Source organism: Micromys minutus, assembly GCF_963924665.1.
Source record: "Micromys minutus genome assembly, chromosome: 1".
NCBI classification, from domain to species: Eukaryota; Metazoa; Chordata; class Mammalia; order Rodentia; family Muridae; genus Micromys; species Micromys minutus.
Window position 1 is genome coordinate 259,548,916 of NC_137969.1, and position 16,201 is coordinate 259,565,116.

At 43.6% G+C, this 16,201-nt stretch overlaps 1 protein-coding gene across 1 annotated transcript in view; it reads right to left on the reverse strand.

The window, feature by feature from the left end:
• Positions 1-16,201, reverse strand: part of DNAH11 (dynein axonemal heavy chain 11) — a gene marked incomplete at both ends in the record, with an annotated part of 271,279 nt that overhangs the window by 118,476 nt on the left and 136,602 nt on the right. The window contains 8 exons of the mRNA XM_080921133.1: positions 91-281; positions 419-580; positions 2,531-2,770; positions 4,777-4,879; positions 6,031-6,196; positions 8,456-8,660; positions 12,513-12,686; positions 15,500-15,631. Of these exons, the coding sequence (XP_080777259.1) occupies positions 91-281; positions 419-580; positions 2,531-2,770; positions 4,777-4,879; positions 6,031-6,196; positions 8,456-8,660; positions 12,513-12,686; positions 15,500-15,631 (1,373 nt within the window). The remainder of the gene's footprint in view (positions 1-90; positions 282-418; positions 581-2,530; positions 2,771-4,776; positions 4,880-6,030; positions 6,197-8,455; positions 8,661-12,512; positions 12,687-15,499; positions 15,632-16,201) is intronic.

The window sequence follows — 16,201 nt, forward strand, 5'->3', positions numbered from 1 at the left end:
GGTTAAGACTGTGACATAATTTACGGCGACGCAATTTTAATGCCATAAGAATGGTTGCTGACTGACAGGCGCCATGGCCAATTCACTCACACGTGTTGCATGGCTTCTTCGAAGAGCACCAGGTGCATCGTGGAGTGGAATTCGTTGTAGTTGTCCACCATCTCTGTAAGAACTGCCTTTAGCCCTTCCCAGTCCTTCACTGGCATGTAACAAGGCTCTTCCCTGCCACTGGCAAAGTGACAATAAACAAGGGGCTGCTGCAGCATGTCAGCCTCTGCACCCTGCAGAAGGAATAGGACAATGTCCCTTAATCCAGACCCGGTAGATCTGTGGATCTCAGACGCTGCAGGAAGGGACATTGTTGATACATATAATGAGCCTCACACCAGCCAAGTGAACAGAGACCTTACTCACTTACTTTAAAGTACTTATGGGCAGTTTCCAGCATTTTCCTCTGAAATAAGTCAAAATCGTTTGTGTCTACCAGTCTGTCTCCATAAACGCGTGATGTTTCATGAAGCCACAGGCGTGCTAAGTCTTCTGGGCATTTTAAACACTCAGGAGAGGCAAACGAAATCCCCTGTGTGAGAGGGATGGGCAACACACCTTTAATTTAGAGGACAGTGTCGTTCTAAATGAGCAATTTTTGTATTTGTTTAACTCCAAGCTGAGTTTAGCAATTGGGAAGAAACAAACTGGCAAGAGTGGGTAAGTATATACATGTGCAAATAAAACTCATTTCAGATAAGCAGGAGCATAAGAGTTTAGTACTGTACCCATTTTTAAAAGGCCAGAAGATGATATCAGGTTCCATGGTGCTAGAGGTACCGATGGTTGTGACCCAGATGTGGTTACTGGGAATTGAGCCTGGGTCCTCTAGAGGAACAGCCAGTGCTCTAAAATGCTGAGTCATCTCTTTATTCCTCATCATACATGGCTTTAAAATGATTTATTAATTATTTTTATATGCATGGGTATTTTCCTTGTATGGATGTATATGATATATGAGAAAAACTCTCAGAGGTCAGAAGAGGGAGCTAGGTTCTTGAGATTTGGAGTTATAGATGGTTGTGAACTACCATGTTGGTACTAGGAACTGAGTCTGGGACCTCTCCAAGAGCTACAAGTGCTCTTAACTGAGTCATCTCTCCAGCTCCCTTATAATAACCACTTTAAGGAATGTAACTAACACACACACACACACACACACACACACACACACACCAGTCTCTAATAGATTTTATGAAACCAAAATACAACCAGATTGAAAGTTAACAGGATACAGTTTCCTTGTTTTTAATCCTTGGTTATAACCATTTATTTCACAAACAAAACACACAAAGATTGTCCTGGAAGGTAGACCCAGGACTAGTATGGACACTATGCCCCCTGTGCCCACCAACATTGTCCTTCAGCATCTGGGGTGCAGTGAGAACAGTCAGCTTGCTCTGCACCCAGGAGAACAGGAGGATGCTGTGGAGTGATTCTGAAGAGAGCTGGAACTTTGAGTCTTAGCACTTCACTACATAGCAGGGTAGCCACATCCATTTTAAGAATTCCTGACCTTCTATTTCCTCTTCAGAATTTCCTTTATGTAATTAATAGTAAACATTGCCCCCTTTACTATGAGCTGCAGTTTGGATCCCAATGGACCCTCACCCCATTTTAGGCCACTAGGGCACGCCTTTGAGAGGGATAATGGAACTCTGATCTCTTTGTCCCTAATGTACTATGCAATCAAAGTAATTTTCAATATAAAACCAAATGATCTATAATTTAAAATTTCACATTTTAATATTGTTTAAAAATAATAACATTGTTGGCACTTAATAAGACATTAACTTACAAAGTTCAAATTTCTACTTTACTGCTATTGTTAACTCACTATCTACCATGGTCTGCATATCTCCCTAAATTTATGTTTTGAAGCAATTGGGGCCAGTGAGACAAAGAGATCAATGGGTAAACCTGATGACCTCAGTTCAACCGCCATAATTCTTGTAAAGGTTAAAGGAGAGAGCCAGCTCCGTAACCTTGTCATCTGACTTTCCCAAACATGTGTAGAACATACCGGCCCACCACACACTAAATGAAAAAACAATTAATAGACAATGTGGATGTATGAAAGGGGGGACTCTTCTAAGGGAGGTGACCTCATATGGCCAGTTCTAAGACTTTGTGCTTTTATCCTCTCTGCTGTGGAGAGACACAATGTTCAAGGCACCATCAGACCAGTAGATGCTGAACTTGCTACTACCCCAGCTGTAGACTTTTCAGCACCACTGAACTATGAACAAAAAATTCTCATTGCTTTTGAATTACCAAGTCTCGGTACCTTGCTGTATAGACACCCACCATCTCACTAATGAGAAGGACAGAGCAGCCTGTCATGTCACCTCACAGAGAGGTTTATGGGTAGAAGAGAAAGACACACGATGAGACAAAGCATGCTTTAAAACTGAAATCATTCTATAATGGAATGCCAGAAGCTATCCTGTTACTCAAGAAGCCAGCTTGCCAGTTGAGGTACCTGGAAGATGTTTGATAAGTCTCTTAGATTAAAGTTGTAATGGAATTTAACAGCTGTGGGCACAAAGCTCTCTGCCATTGTCTGATGGAACGCAATGGTCGCCTGGATCAAAGAGGGGCTGGTCCTGAGAACCGACGGGCAGAATGCTTGCTGCTGGAGACAGAAGCTGAAGATCTGACCGTAGATGGTGGTCAATGCATCCAAAGATGGAAAGTTGAGAGCAAACATGGTGAAATGTCTCTGAAAAACAATCAGTACAAAATAGAGGTGACCATCAAAGCAGAACGTGAAAATGAAGCAAACGAATGGAACAATTGGCTTTTTCTCTCTTCTTTACTTAGGATCACTGCCGTGAACCCTTCTTCCTGAACACGGGGTTGGCTGTGGGATCTGTTTGACCCCACAAAGTGTGTGGAGATGAAAGGCTGCTAGTCACTGTCACAGCTTGGTCTCCAGATTTGTTCCCTTAAGCCTCTGACTTTCCTTCAGTTTTTGAAGTTTGTAAAGTATACAAGGTCCAGAAGGCAGAGGCATTTGTCACTGTCACCACTCTGGCCTATACCACACAAGATCAGCTGAGAGTCATACTCCAGACATTCAAAGTGACCTAGACAAGACCAGCAGGGACAGCTGGCTTACCTGAGGGACTCGGCTAAGTGAGAGAACACTTTCTGTGTAGCTATTTCCAGGGCTAAGGTAACTAAAAGAAGCCAATCTAAAAAGTGATTCTCACCACAGACTAGTATGGAGAAAAACTGTTGGGACAATAAAGTGATCAGTGCTTAAGAATTAAATATCCATAATATGGAGGAGATTCCTAAATTTAACAGCAAAAAGTTTAACCCAAAAATGAGTAAAAAGATTTTTGATAACATCTCCCCCAAAAGAAGATAAATATACACAAAACACTTGAAAAATACTCAAATCTCCGGTTATCAGGGACATGCAAAACCAGAACTGTAATGACGTCACCTCACTCCCATTAGCACAGTTGCTGTAAAGAAGCAAAGCAGCAATTGCACCCTGACAAAAAGCTACAAACCAAACTGTTGTCTGATCTTGCAATTCCACTCCTGGGGAGAGAGATGGTCAAAAGGACAGAAAGTAGATTTCCAAGAGATATTTGTGCACCTGTGCTTTTTTTTACTTCAGCAAAAAGATGAAGTGACCCAGTGTTCACCAGTGCGTAAACAGACAAGCAAAATGCAGCACAGAAAACAAAACAGCACATTCTTCAGGTTACAGAAGAAAATTCTGCCACATGCTGCATGCGTGACCTTCAGCACAGCACTAAGTGAAACACTCCAGTCCTTATACAAACAGCATCGGTCTCCTCTTATATGAAATACTTAGAGAAGTCAAGGTCACGGAGACAGAAAGGAAGATGGGTCTGCCTGGGCAAAGAGGAGAGAGCAAGAGAGTATCAAAGGAGAGAGCAATGGGTGTCATTACTAATGGACAGAATTTCAGTTTCATATAAGAATATCACAGAGACAGATGGTGTGGCATAAGAAAGCATTTAGCACACTCTATTGCACACTTAGAATAGTGGGTTACACTAATAAATTGTATGTAACATGTATTTAACCACAATAACAAAACGAGAAAAATGATTTTCAAAAGATTAATGATTTCTGGGGATGCAGAGGCAAAGAAAGGGCGAGCACATAGCAGACCCGTCTTCAGGCAGAGAAACTACTTTGTGTGATATTTTAATGGTGGACACTTGTCATTATACACACTTGTCAACCCTACAGAACATGCAAGACAAAGAAGAAACCCCAGTGGAAACTCTGAGCTTTAGTTAGTAATTATGTGTCAACATCATCTCATCAAACGTAACTAATGCAAGAGGTTAATAAGAGTTCAAATGTAGCAGGTGGTGGGTGGATGAGGGACTAGACAGAAATTCTTCTAACTCATTTTGCTGTAAATGCAAAAGTTAACTAAAAATTCTATACTGATTGGGAATGAACATACCCACTTAATTAACCGGACGTGGGAATCTTCATACGCAGCAAGAAACAAGATGTGATGTTCTGCTGAGAGAGAGTCTCACTATGAAGCTCAACCTTCCTTGGAATTCATCATTACTTAGGTTGGCCTTGAACTCCTGACACCGGTGTCTCAGCCCCCATCCCCACCCCCAGTGCTGGCATTTCAAGAGTGTGCCAGCATACCCAGCATGATCCACAGTTTTGAATGTGGCGTACAGGCACACTGGAGAGAGTGGCGTGTGAACCCACCTGCAGCCTTGGGTTGACTGTGAAGCTGCCCACCATGGGGTTCATGCAGGCTACGTACTGGCAGCCTCGGACTTCCTTGAGCATCACCTTCTGTCGGTCATACCTAAGGGACAGAAAACGGAACCCCAAATCCAAAAGTGAAATGACAAAACACCAGCTTAGGAAGGACTTAATCATAGACACGTTGTCTTCAAGATAATTCTGTAAGCTTGACCTTCTGGGCCATATCTTAGGGGCATCAAAAGTGTACCTCAGAAAATAGAAGGTGACAAAATGTGTTGGAGGCCGAAGCCAAGATCAGAAACTGAACCATTATAAACTATTACTGGTCATTAATTTTCATGTGTTTCTTACCATGGGTGGAAAGCATGCAGTCCTTCTAGTCAAGCTTAGTGGATGGGCTGGGGACACCTCACCCTGCGTTTACTCTCATGCATAGCAAAGTAGAATGCCCAGATATGATCAAACATTCACAGCCTACAGGGTAAAGCCAAGACTCTCTTCAATAACTTAGTGAGACTTAATTTCTACACAGTTGCTATGTTGCTTAGCTACTTTTCAACCCAAGCTTGCAAAGATGTGAAGGAAAACTGCTCTGTCTGATGTGATGAGAGGATATGTAAAGGGGGCTGGGAAGATGGATTAGTCAGTAAGGTTCTTGCTTCATGAGCATGAAGACCCTAAGCTTAGATCTTCAGCATCCAAGTAAGAGCCAGACATGATAGTATACACCATGCAGTTGATACAGGAGGACTCCTGGGCCCAGCCAGTCTAACACCAGAGAGCTTCAGGTTCATCAAAGTACTTTGTGTGCTCTGGTGTCTGGTGTAGATTTCCAGCCTCCACGTGTGCACATATCTGTACAAACATATATGTACAAACATGTACACACACAGACACACATTAACACAGACACACAGAGACACACAGAAACACAGGCACACACAGATACACATACACAGACACACAGACATACACACAAACACACAGAAACACACACACAGAAACACACACAGAAACACAGACATACACATAGAAACACACACACAGAGAAACACAGACACACACACAAATACACAGAAACACAGACACACACACATAGACACACACAGAGACACAGACACATGGTTACAAATAGAAGACACAGAAAATGCTCCCAGAAGATGAAGCAATCCAGGACAGTTTTGTTTCCAAATATCCCTCCACTGTAATGATGAGGTTTTGGTGGACAGTAGAACCCAGGGGCTTACTTACCAGTGCCCGTAGTCAATATGCTGTCGAAGCAGCGCATGAGGCTGGACAGTGCCATACAAATCCACTTCGGGCATGTTCAGATCATCAATGAAGTAAACCAGTTTTTTATTTCCTCTCGGACCATAGTTACGGCCAGCTTTTTTCTCTAGAGGTTTCTCAAGAATTCCTAAAAATAGAGATAATTTTGTCTACAAATGGCTGATAGGATGTAACATTTCTGCCTTTACTTATTCACCCCCCTCCATTCTTCCTTTCTCATTTGAATTTGGTTCTGTCCTGGTTGCTGGTTTCACACCAGAGATATGTCTCTGGCTGCAACTGTCTATAAACTTGGTACATGCTCATCTCCCTCCTGTTAATCAGAGGTCACCCAGACAGTGTGTGTGATACTACCCCAGTATAATCCACTGTTTCTCTGTGTCTAAGGCTCTGTTGCTGATGACTCTGAGTCAGGGTAGGAAGGGTTCTGAGTACTGTGTTTCTCAGACACAATATCTAGTCATGTTTTCTCTTCAGCCTGCAAATAACTTAGGAACAAGAAAGACTGTGTGTTTGTGTGTGTGTGTGTGTGTGTGTGTTTATGTTCATGTGTGTGTGTGTTGTTATATACTGCCGATGACAATTGTTTATTATTATTAATCATTTGTGAAATAAACAAAGAAGTACACAGTAGATAAACACCTTTGGCAAACAACTGTTTTACATTCTCAGATGCTGGCTGGTCAGTTCTATTGACACTTGTGCCTCTTTCTAAATGTCTCTACACCATCTCTTAGACACAGGCAGACAAACAAACAGACAGATGACAGACACACAAAGACACAGAGACAGATACATAGTCAGACACAGAGACAGAGATACAGATATAAAAAGCAGACAGACACACAGAGACAGAGAGACATATATATATATACATATATATATATAGAGAGAGAGAGAGACAGTCACACACACGAGAGAGAGAGAGAGAGAGAGAGTCACATACATATAGACAGAAAGACACACAGACACACAACAGAGACACAGAGACAGACACACATATACATACAGAGACAGACACAGAAACAGAGAGACAGGCAGACAGATACACAGAGAGGCAGAAAGGCACACAGGTTCTCTCTCTCTCTCTCTCTCTCTCTCTCTCTCTCTCTCTCTCTCTCTCTCTCACACACACACACACACAGAGCTCTTTCCTTTCTCCTGTGCTCATGTGTTCCTGGTTATGAGGTCAAAACTCTCTCAGTCAGCCAGGAAAGCCAAACAGGATTTCACTCTGGCACCATCTGACCAACTACAACCTACAAATGGCATCTCATGCCATGTCTGATGCCACCTCCTTTGCTTTTACTGTGGCCTCAGGCCCAGGGCCATGATACATTAGCTGGTATGCTGTCTGGTGGAACTGGTCTTCCTGACCTCAGATGCCTCTTCACGAGAGGCCCAGTCAGAGCTATGCCACAGACCGAGTGATCAGCTGTCCAGTTCTGTGATACTCTCGGTAATGCAGGCTAGCTAACATCGTGTAAGCAGAGGACACTGCATTTCACACATAGCAATGGAGAACCATTGAGAAGGGGCAAGAAACTGACCAGATTGGAAAGCCACACAACAGTTTTAATCAACAATCGAGACCCGAGTGCTGCACTGTCCCTCTTCTTGTGCTGAGCAGCGGCAGGAATACTGACTTCAGATCTTCACGCTGAGCCCCCTCCACCCTGTGCTGCTTCTGACAGCAACACACGCACACACACACACACACACACACACACACACACACACACACACACACTGAATGACAAATGACAAGGCCACTAAGATGGCTCCATGGGTCTGAGTACTGTTGACTGATGGGCTGAGTGGTCCCACAGAGTGAAAAAATAGAACTAACTCCATCAGGTTGCTCTTTGTTTTCAACATGTATACTGCCCACACGCTAAATACATGTGATAGAAAAACGTAATTAATAACTCAGAGTTGGGCCGTGATCCATATTCGTTGTCCCCTGAGTCAGTTCCTTGCTTTGGAAGATGATCCTCTTTAACATCTTCATATTACAGTATCATGATTTAATTACAGGGAATTAAATGGTTTAGAGGTGACATAATTATCACTGTGAATGTAAATTTTTGGTATATAAATTAATAACCTAACAAGACTATGAGTGAAATGAAGGTCACGCTTAGCCAGGCATGGTGGCACATGCCTGTCACCCTGGCACTCAGAAGGCTGAGAGAGGAGTTTTAGGAAAGCTTGGGATATATGGTGATTCTTTGTCTGAAAACAAAACACAAAACAAACTCATAGCAATAATTAAAATCTTATCTTTATCTTGGGTGATGCTGAGTAAAAATTTACCAGAAACCTAAGCAGCTGTGTAGACCACAGCAAACCATCCTTTCTGTCTATACGGAGGAGAGACACTTACTCTGCAGGGCTGCTGAGGTGGTGTAGTAGTTGAAAGGAACATGGGACACTATGTAGTCCTCAGAGAGACTTGCAAGGGTGTCGCTCAAGAAGACTGTTTTTCCCACTCCGGCATTTCCAACCAGCATTAGCGGTTTGCCTTTGTCGAGAAGCAACTCAGTAAAATACCTAAGACGAGTTGTCTCTGGTGTGTGTACCAGGACTGTCTGGAAGAAAAAAAATCAGGAAAAAAAAGTCAGAGAAAGACTTAGGAATTACAAAGTTTCAGGCCTGACTCAACAGTCAATTTTAATTAAGACCTAAAGAGCTCTCTGTACAAGTTCATGTCCAGCAGGAAAGACTGAGTGGTAGAGCAGACATCAGGGCTTCAAGCAGGGAGCTGTCCAGTCAACTGCTGTAGCTGGGTCAACTGATACATAGTTTCAGGGCGACACTTCACCCTCAGGGCTGTTTCTGTTTCCCAGAGCCCCTCCCTTTCCCCAGCAGTTTTAAGTATGGAAGAGGACACAGCAGACTCCGTATGCAGTGTCGGCCTCTTCTGAAGCTAATGAGACAGCGAGAAGGGAAGCTAAACATGGAACAGCATCTTGGCTCAAGTGGAACAGATCCACGAGCAAGGAGACACCAGTAGAGTATTTACAGATCCAAGTGCATCCAAGTGCATACTGCTGTGTTAAATATTAAACCTTTATTCTTCTACTTTGAAATTTGGCAGTTTATTAATATTTATTTATTTGTTTATTTATTCCTGTACTGTTATGTTCCACAGATATTTGAAAATTATCTACAAGGATAAGATAAACTGAGTGAAAAATTAGGCTCAGAGAGTTGCTGGCAAAATAGCTCAGCAGGAAAAAAAGCACCTACTGTACCAGGCTGGTCAGTCCTCATAAGTCAAATGCAAAAAAGAGGGCTGATTCCACAAGTTTGCATGCATGCACTGCACACACACACACACACACACACACACACACACAGAGATATACACACAAACACACACACACACACACACACACACACACATCCCTACTTACAGGGTTGATTTTGGACATTTAAAAACCCACACAGAATCATAACAGGTACAGTTCCTCCTTACTTGGGTTAGTACATACTGATCCAAATGGAGTATTCTATGGGTCATTCCAGGCCATGGTCTTGATATGACCATTTGTTCTCCAACTTCAACAGTGACACTCAGCACCCCCTGAAGACCATGCTGTGTTCTGTGCCATTAAATAAAACTAGACTTCGAAACATAAAAGATACTGTTTTCCTTTCTCATCCACAGTTGCCATCACCAGGTTTTCCTTTGGCTGTGGCTCTCTCTTCACATTGTAAATATCAAGAGTGAGAGCTTACAGAGCAGGGCGGCCTCCACTAAACATGTGCACATGCCACACAACCCAGGGATCCTCTGCAAACCCCTGACATGCTTCTGTTGCTGTTTCCTCCCCAGAGGGAACACAGCAGGCAACTGAGTGCAGATGTTCCCTGCACAGCAGTGCCTGAGCTCAGAATAAACTCTTCACACAAACAGCTCCTCAGAGTGTGGACTTGGGATTCAGAGTGACCAGCTTTTCTCTGTTTAAAAGGTTAACACTTTAATGTTTGGGAAATGCCTTCAATCCCAGACAAATGAGGATCACTGGTCATTTTATACTCGCTACCAAAATCACTGTGGGAACATTTCTCAGCTCTGTTTCTCGGTCTCTCCATATATTAAATGGGGCCTAATGGCCAGGTTGCTGTAAAGCATGTTACTCAACTGCAGCTAGGGAGCTGGCTTTGCTGGTTAAATGTGGGCCACAGAAGCATGAAGGTCTGAGTTTGGGTCACTAGCGCCTACATAAAAATTCAGGCACCATACATAGGGCCTTTGATCCCAGAACTGGGAAATCAACTACAGGAGAGCCCTGGGGCTTCCCTGCCAGCACATCTGCCCAATAGTGAGCTACAGTTTCAGTGACAATTAAAAAAATATAAGGTCGAGAAGTTATTGAGGCAGACACTGTATCAATTTCTGAATGCTCACATACCCATATACAAGTATAGTCACATATAGGCACACACACACACACACACACACACACACACACACACACACACACCACATTGACACATGCACATACACATACCACATATTGACACATGAACACACACACACACACACACAAGAATAAATTAGTTCCTAGATCTAAATTATTTAGAAAGGATCTTCGAGTAGGATATTACCTAATCTCCTCTTGTCCTGCTCCAGTACAGAAAGGGGCTGTGAGTAGACACCCTCACTTGGCACCATTGTTTATAAAGTAAGTGTAAAACTTCCCAGGAAGAAAATTGATTTTTCGGTTCATTAAATTCTGTTGACTAAAATCGATGTTTCTTGTCCTCCTTTGAATATGATTGGTAAGTTGCACTAAGTTTTCATAGTAGTTTTTGTTCTCAGAATTGTCTGGTGGGTTGTCAGTCTTCAGCCAGCTAGGACATACTGCTGAGCAGCTAAGTTTCAGGTAGGCTGGACAAGAGACTGAAGTACACACAGCCGACATGGTTGGGAGCCTCCTAACACCTCACGTTCTGCCTGACTCTCCAGTGTGTTGTTATTGCAATGTGTGAGCCCCAGATATCCTTGGAATAAAGCATTGGTTATAGAGTTGGAAAGTGGTGGTAGACTATCTGAGAGGCGGGCCTGGTAGACACTATTAGTTCACAGATGACAAGTTCTAGAAGAAGACTGGAGTCCTCTGGTCTCTCAGCTTAAGGAAGATATAGACAGAATAATATGACTAAAGATCTGGGGACTTCTGAGACTCTAAAATACCAGTTAGGGGTCAGTATTGCTGCTGCTGCCACTTCCACCATAGACTCAATTGGAGAGGATGGTGTTCCTCTGGTTTCAGTGGATCAGGATGGTACTTCCCAGATCTCAGGGACAGGACTGCTATCTGAGGATATAGAAGGGGTTGTCACTTTAGGCTAAGGGTTCAATGATGCTACCCCAAGGGGACAAGAATTTCCGATCAGCATCCCTGTCTGTTTGACATGGAATTCAGAACTGTGGGAAGATGAATTTCTATTGTTTACACTATTCAGTATATCTTACTTTGTTGTGGAAATTTTTGTAAACTAGCATAAGTGGAAGAAGCATTTGAAAGCAGACAGACAGAAACACACACACACACACACACACACAAAGCACGCACGTGCACATGCATATGTATTAAGTGAAAAATGAAGACCCGAGTGAACACACCTACCCTACACCTTGAATGGTATGTTTAGCTTCACCCTGTCACCTAGGTCCTTGCTGTGTGCTCTGGTGACAGCTCCAGGAAGCTAAAACGATCAAGTTCCTGCTACTTGGAACTATCTGTGTCCTCACAGGGGTGGCAACTCTTTTTTACCAGCCATGCACCCTCTGCTGCTTCAAACAGCAAGTCTAAAGTGATCCAAAATAAGATATGTATTTAGAACAACAATATCAAGGAGAAATAAGAAGTTGGTCACAGAATAATCTAAGAGAGGTGGGATGGGCCATGTAGAACGAGAAACAATAAAGAAGGATTCATGTGGAATTGTTAGCTGCCTTGAAAATGTGGGACACCAGCGTTGGAAAGATCAAACATATTCCTTTGTGGCTGGGGTGGTAAAAGAATGAAGTTCTATGTGAAAAGTGATACACACACACACACACACACACACACACACACACACACACATACATATATATATATAAACTTTATATAGACAAGACAGCAAGAATCACTGAGTTACTTAAACTCTGCTCTGGCTTTACAGAGCTTGTACAGTTTCTAGGAAATTATAAGAAAGTGGTTTCCATGGGATTATGTTGAACTGAGGAGCAAAAAGTCTGTAGAAATATCAACCTCCTCTCTAAGCATCCCTACAGCTGACTCTTCTCTCCCAGGAAAAGGTGTCATTCCCAGAATGTAGACCACAAAGAGCTGTGCCTCTGGCAAGAGAGAAGAACTGGGCTGTTTTCCTCCAAAGCCTCAACTGCACTCTGGAGCTGGGCTCCTGCTTTTCTGCACACCCACCTTCAGGGGCGAATCGGCATCCATGGTGAACTGGGGGACCTTGTCAGTCCAAGGCAAAAACTTCTTAGTTTTGTGGTCCAGATAATAATCAAAGATGGTTCCCTGGGATGGAAACTTCACTGCTTTCATTTCCTTATGCCACCATCTACTGAAGTCAGCTTGATGATCAGAAAGCTAGGAAGGACGGGAGAACCCTTTAGTGGAGACTGGAAGCTACAGCCCCTCCCACTCTGTTCAGCGCGCCATCCCTGGGATGCTGTGCCACACCCTGAGACGGGAACTCATCAGTAAGTACATCACTAGATCTGAGAGGTAGACAGTGGCACCACTGTGCAAAAAAAGGATGGAGAATGGTCTAGCCTTGGTTTCCAGCAGGATAGGGCGAGAGTCTGCCTGATGACCTCACAAAGATGAGTTCCTGTCCCCCAGGAAGGACATGGGCAGTACCTCATTTCTACAATGAGGTGTTGTTTGATGTAGTGATGTGCATAAGTTCTAGGCTACTTGATTGGGGTATAGGACATGGAGAAAGGGGGATAGTACCTGTCCAGTGACTTAGACAGCCTGGCCCAGCAACTTCTACATCAGCAGTGGCCTGGCCCAGAGACCCCTATATCCTCAACCGCCTGATAATGAGATCTTTGTCCTTAGATGGTCAGTTTATCAGTTCCTGTAACCTTGAAAAGCTGGGCCAGCAACTCATATATTCAGTGGCCTGGAGCAGGGACTTCTCTGCCCTTGGAGGTGATCTGACCTAGTGAATTTCAGCGGAATCTGAAAACAGTGTGGGTATTCCTTGCCTCTCGTTTTCCATTTGTTTGTTTTTTAAAGACGTATTTATTCTTATTTTGGATGCACTGGCATTTTGCCTGTATATTTGTCCATTTGAGAGTGTCAGATACCCTGTTACAAACAGTTGTGATCTGCCACGTGAGTGTTAGGAATCTAACCAGGCTCTTCTGGAAAAACAACCGGTGCTCTTAACCACTGAGCTGTCTCTTCAGCTCAACTCCCATTTTTCCAGTTCTTGATGTGATGTCCCTTTGTCCTTTGGCTATGGTGTATTTTAGTACTAGGTTGTTTATACTCATGAGCAGTCAGGCCGAAGGAGACAATGAATAACACTGGGTGGGGTGAGTATCTGAGAGTCCCTCCCCCCATCTCCATACTGCCAGAGCCCCTGCTCCTGAGGTCGGCATCTGCACGCTAAAGTGTTTGCCCTCACTAAAATTATTTTCACAGGAGAAGCATGGGTTATTTTATCTCTACAAACTTTGGTCTAAAGCTCAGCCAGTGTGACTTTAAATAATTCAGACGATGACTTACCCGACTCTACTCTCTTGAACAAAATACACACAGCTTCTCCTTCACCTCAAATTTTGCTTGGCCTAAAAATTCCATTATGAAAATGATCTCATGATACATCCCTGACGGCTCAATGTCCTATGATAAAGTGGTTATTATAGAGCAGGTAAGGAAGCGAATGGGACTCAGGGGCAGGACATACAGAGGAATTAGAGTCAGACTTGGCCCTTGAAACTCGCTCAGAGCAGCACTGGCTGCTTCCATGGGAAGCACGTAGAGATCACAAAAGGACGTCTGGCAGGTGACTTGGGTGGAAAATGACCCACAAGACTCAGTTTATTTATAGATGTGTGTTCTGTTAACTTGGTGGCAAGAAACAGAGCTGGCCCAGAGGTTCTATCACCAATGAGGAATTTGTGGGTCACTCTCAAATGTATGCCTTCTGGGGGGGATTCCTGACTTATGCCTGGAAGATTTGGGAAACCCAGAAGGCTAGCCAAGGCATGCAATTTTAACTGAAAAAGTCAGGGGCCTCTACTAGAGAACCATGCTGAGGCACCAGGGAGGTATGTTCTCTGAAGAATGGTATGCTTGGGTAAGAACCGTGTTCCTGCAACTAGGAGACCTGGGGACAAGTGCTTTGACTCTCCAAGGAACAAAGTTTGGCTTTCTCTGTACATAGAGGATTCCTTCAGGCAATGTGACAGACATGAAGCCAGAATGATCTGCACTTAGTAGGTGTTGGAAGTGCGACCCACATGTCTCTGGCACTTGGTAACTCTAAGTGGCTTGTGTTTGGAGTAGGTGGCTTGAGATGTGTATCTGTACAAGATGTGTTGTGCAAGGGGACAGATTTACCTGAAGCAGAAAGACCATGGGAGACAATTGCTCCCAGCATTGACTATGGCTCATAGATGATAGCCCTGGAAATATAGTCCCAGCTGATTACAGGTGGGACTGACTGGAGGAAGGACTATTGGAAGATACTAGAGGCTATCAGAACCTTATTCCATAACCATCCTGCATTTTGCCAGATCATGTGTGGAAGTCATAACAACAACCTCAATAGCATCTTTGAGGCTTAAGTGAAGTCATGGCAGGGCCTCAGGAAGAGGTGGGTGAACCAACAGGCTCTCTCTGCTGTGTTGGATACAGGAGATGTCATGTGTAACAGAGGAAGAGGTTTCATGAGAGCCCAGCCACACTGTCACCCTAAACTTGTACTTCTAGTACTGTGAGTGATACATTGCTGTCCCTGAACTAAGATTGTAGGGATGCCTTAGAGAGGACAGACCCAGCTGCTTTGACAGTCACACTGACAGCATGTGAGGTCATGGTGTGTGGAAAAGGAAGGACATTCCCAGGTCTTAACCAGGGAGGAACCTGTCACTGTGGGGAAGTGGGCGACACAGAGGAACAGTAAACTTGGCCAGGGTCACGGGAAGAAGTATTGCTCAGGCACAGAGTGTGACTGGCTCATGGAATGGCACCAGGGGTGATGGCGGGAATGAAGCAGAGCACAGAACGGTGACAATAACTGTCACTCTGTGTGGGACACTACTGAACTCCCGGGCCCAGAAGAAGGGAGGCAAGAGACGAGTGACAGCTAAAAGTCAAACCATGTTTTAAAACTCAGCCTCCCCACAAGCAAAACCGTCTCTGCAAACTCATTTTCAACAGACCTGATCTCGTAGTAGGGTGCCTCCAAATGTCCAGACACACGCAAAGACAAAATAAACTTCATAGGTCTCTTTAGGACTATCAGAAGGTACGTTCTCGGGAGTCAACAAACACTCCAAAAGAGTACAAATAGTCTGAAGAAAAAGAAAACACTGTTAACTTAGGGCAAAGTGCTTTGTTTTGTTTTTATTTTAAATGCTGGAGAGGGGTCAAACAATTTTCTTACAAGTTCTACCTTATTCATAAGAGATTATGCAAGTTTTTCCAAAACTTAATGATTTGCTAAGTTTAGAGACACAGAAAAGCCATTTCAATCAATCTTTGAAATAATGAATGATTGAAAAAAATCATTTTAAATTACTCAAATGCAGTCACTAGGTAAACCATACTCCCTCCCCCCCCAGCTTTCCCTCTTCCCCCCTCCCTCTTCTCCTATCCCCTCCCTCCCCTTTCTCCAATAATAACAATCCCTCTTTTGGACTAGTTCCCTAGAGCATAAAACAGTCCTCAGTAATTGGTATCATCATAGGCTCTAGCATTTTTAAGACCCTCTTGCTCCAGGCTGAGGCAGCAGAAATTCAACTTTATTCTCACCACCAGCATGTGTGCGTCATTTCCTCCCAGGCAGGACAGAGGGGCAAGTGTCTTTCACTCAAATATTAAAACACCTGTTCAAGTTAAAACTCTCTCTATTTCTATAATAA